Source organism: Papaver somniferum, chromosome 3 (genome assembly GCF_003573695.1).
Source record: "Papaver somniferum cultivar HN1 chromosome 3, ASM357369v1, whole genome shotgun sequence".
In the NCBI taxonomy this organism is placed as follows: domain Eukaryota; kingdom Viridiplantae; phylum Streptophyta; class Magnoliopsida; order Ranunculales; family Papaveraceae; genus Papaver; species Papaver somniferum.
The window spans coordinates 82,443,895-82,446,717 of NC_039360.1; the positions used below are offsets into that span (position 1 = coordinate 82,443,895).

The 2,823-nt window shown below is 40.8% G+C and overlaps 1 protein-coding gene across 1 annotated transcript; it reads right to left on the reverse strand.

Moving 5' to 3' along the window:
- Positions 1-359: 359 nt before the first annotated feature.
- Positions 360-1,461, reverse strand: LOC113356662 (zinc finger protein ZAT10-like). The gene has a single exon (XM_026599867.1). The coding sequence runs from the start codon at positions 1,321-1,323 to the stop codon at positions 553-555; it is 771 nt and encodes a 256-aa protein (XP_026455652.1). The 5' UTR covers positions 1,324-1,461; the 3' UTR covers positions 360-552.
- Between the last annotated feature and the right edge of the window lie 1,362 nt (positions 1,462-2,823).

Here is a 2,823-nt window from a genome sequence, read left to right on the forward strand (position 1 = left end):
TTAACACCTTCAGTTTACAGTTGTTCGAATCCCTTCTCTTCGGGCGAAATATCTGTGTGGTGTCCAAGACGGGCCGAATAGTCTCTAAGACGTGCCGAAATATCTGTGTGATACTCAGACTCTGGTCCTAGACGGGCCGAATTGTCTCTAAAACTGACCTTTCTTAGAACCAACTAAAGGACCAACTAAATATCTGTCACCGAGACGCAGCATCCATGAAAGTTGGATGAAAAGGAGGAGTACTAAGCACAGTTGTCTCATGCTGCGCCACGGCTCACAACAGAGTAGAGATGCCCGCTCATCCAAATAGAACACTCAAAAGAGAGTGTAAATGAAATAAGTATGAACTAATTACTTTCTACCAAACTTTGATATTCATGAATAATTCAGAAAATTAATTATCTGTACAAAACCAATTAATCCAATAAACCCCAAAAAAAATAAAAAATAAATTGATCAAAAATAATCAATAATTCAACAAAAAAAGAAATATTACATACATATATTTTGTGAGAAATCTACTAATTTTAATCTCTGTTTTTTCTTCAAATTTCAACAAGAATCCATTAACAAACGAGGTTTCTTCGAAGGTAAAGGGCTTTCAACTTCATCATCAGCAAAAATCTGATACTTGCTGTTCTTCCCATGAACCCCAAAGTTACCAGCAGACCAAAATTCAGGCAAAGCCGGTAAATTCAGATCAAAATCAGAACTACTTCTATGAGTTTGAGTTGAACCCATTCCATCAGAACTAGCAGCAGTAGTAGCAGTAATACTACTCCCACCGTCATAGTGACATCGTTTATGTCCACCCAAAGCTTGTCCAGATGGAAAACACTTATGACAAATCGAACACTCATGGGTCTTACCACTTGATGAAATATTCGCAGCTGAAGTTGTAGTAGTACTGGTAGTAGTTGATGTAGATAACTGATCTTCTTGTTGTGATGATGATCCGGGAGCAAACACGACGAGCTTCCGGTGACTAGCTTTATGCCCACCTAAAGCTTGATAAGAATGAAACGATTTGTTACAAACTGAACACTTGTAATTCAACTTCAGAGTCGGAGCTTGTGGCGGTGCATAGCAGTTGTTGTAGACAGGAAGGTTAGTACTACTGTCGTCGGTACTTCCACGAGCGAGCATAATTAAACAGAGAGCTAAGTATTCTTCTTCAGTCGGATTACTAATATGACTGTTCTCCATGCGATGAATATTACGCTTTGATCGCTTTCTTTTAGCCCATGATTGATCTAGATAGTTACTGTGATCATCTTCATAAATCGGGATTGTTGATGGCGAAGTTAGAGCTTCAAGTGCCATAATTGATGAGATGTATAAGGAGAGATGCAAAAAGAAGGCGGTGGGCGGTGGTGTTTTGGAGCGGTGGTGGTGGTTATGAGAAGATTTGAGAGAGTTGAATTGAGAAATGAGAGTGAGGTACTTGGAGTGATGAAGAGGGAGATGTGTATTTATATGGAGGGGATAAGGAGAAGAAAAGTGGAAGTTGCGTCGGAAAGGGAAGGAGGTTAATGAGGGCACGTTTAGTTGAGTTGGTGGGAGTGAAGTCGGTCAATGGAAAGAGTGGAGAGTGGTGGAAAGAGTGAGAAGGTGACTGAACTCTTCTTATCTCTCTAGACTGGGCGTTTTGCGTTGGAGTTTTTCAAAGAATCTTAGTCAAGTTGTCAAAGTCAAAACGCGCTCAAAGCCTTCGCGTTCCATATGTGGACCTGTTAATGGTTTTGCCGCAACCAAGGATTCGTTGGTTCAGGACACGTCTCATCGTAATCTGGCTTGAGAGCCTTTGAAAAGTCTAAAATCCATTAAAAAGCTTAACCAGTTTTTTGGTTTATCCACGGATAGACTTGGCTAGCAAGGAAGAGCAGAACACGGATCCCAATACGTGTAGTTTCTTTGAAGAGTTGTGCTTTGATTAGCTCCATATTGGACGGCAATATTGTAGGGCCACTGTCGTGCGAGATCTGTTAGGCTGTACTTTCGTGCTAGACTTTCGGTTTACTTCCGAATATTGCAGACACTACTCACTAGTCACTCTGCCTTCCATGTTTCCAACTATAATTCCTAACTTGTTAGTATATGGAAATTGCAGTGGGGCTACAGCCGCTATACCCAAAAGCAAAAATAACATTCATGGTTTGCTATAAAGATTTTTACGTGGTCACTTTTGCTTGACATCCACCGAAATCCTTTCCTATTTCCTGTCCCAATGACATGGTTTCATCTGAATACTCTTTGTGGAGTCTTGAACTCTTAGGTTTTCGTGATAGGTTTCGGCTGAACCGTGGTGGATCAGTACCTTAGCAATACGTTTTGGAGAAAATAGTTTGGGGGAAAACTTCGGGTATAAAGCATTTTCACCTCACATCTTTGGAGTGAGGTGTTTTACTGCATACTTTAGACTATTATCTTTAGGCATGATCCAAACAATGTAATTCTTTAACACCATGTTTGTTTACTCCTGACTCATCTGAGTCGTCTGGATCTGAATCATCTGGATCTGAGTGAAATCACCTGACTCATCTGGATCTGAGTCGATATGTTTGTTTTGAGTCAGATCTGACTCATCTGACTCGGAAATAAGTGAGTCAGTGGTTTGGTCCCATGAGTCAGGGGTATTTTGTTACCTGACTCAAATGAGTCCGAATCAGGGGTTATGTCTGAGTCAGAGGTCGAGTCAGATCTGACTCAAAATGGAAAACAAAAGGTCTGACTGCTGACTCGGTCTGAGTCAGGGGTTGACTCAGATTCAGACGCCGAATCAGCTGCAAACAAACAAGTTCTAAGTTATTCTAATTTTTTTGC

What these genes read in the sequence shown, in the direction of transcription:
- LOC113356662 (XM_026599867.1), bottom strand. Translation starts at nt 1,323, where the DNA reads ATGGCACTTGAAGCTCTAACTTCGCCATCAACAATCCCGATTTATGAA.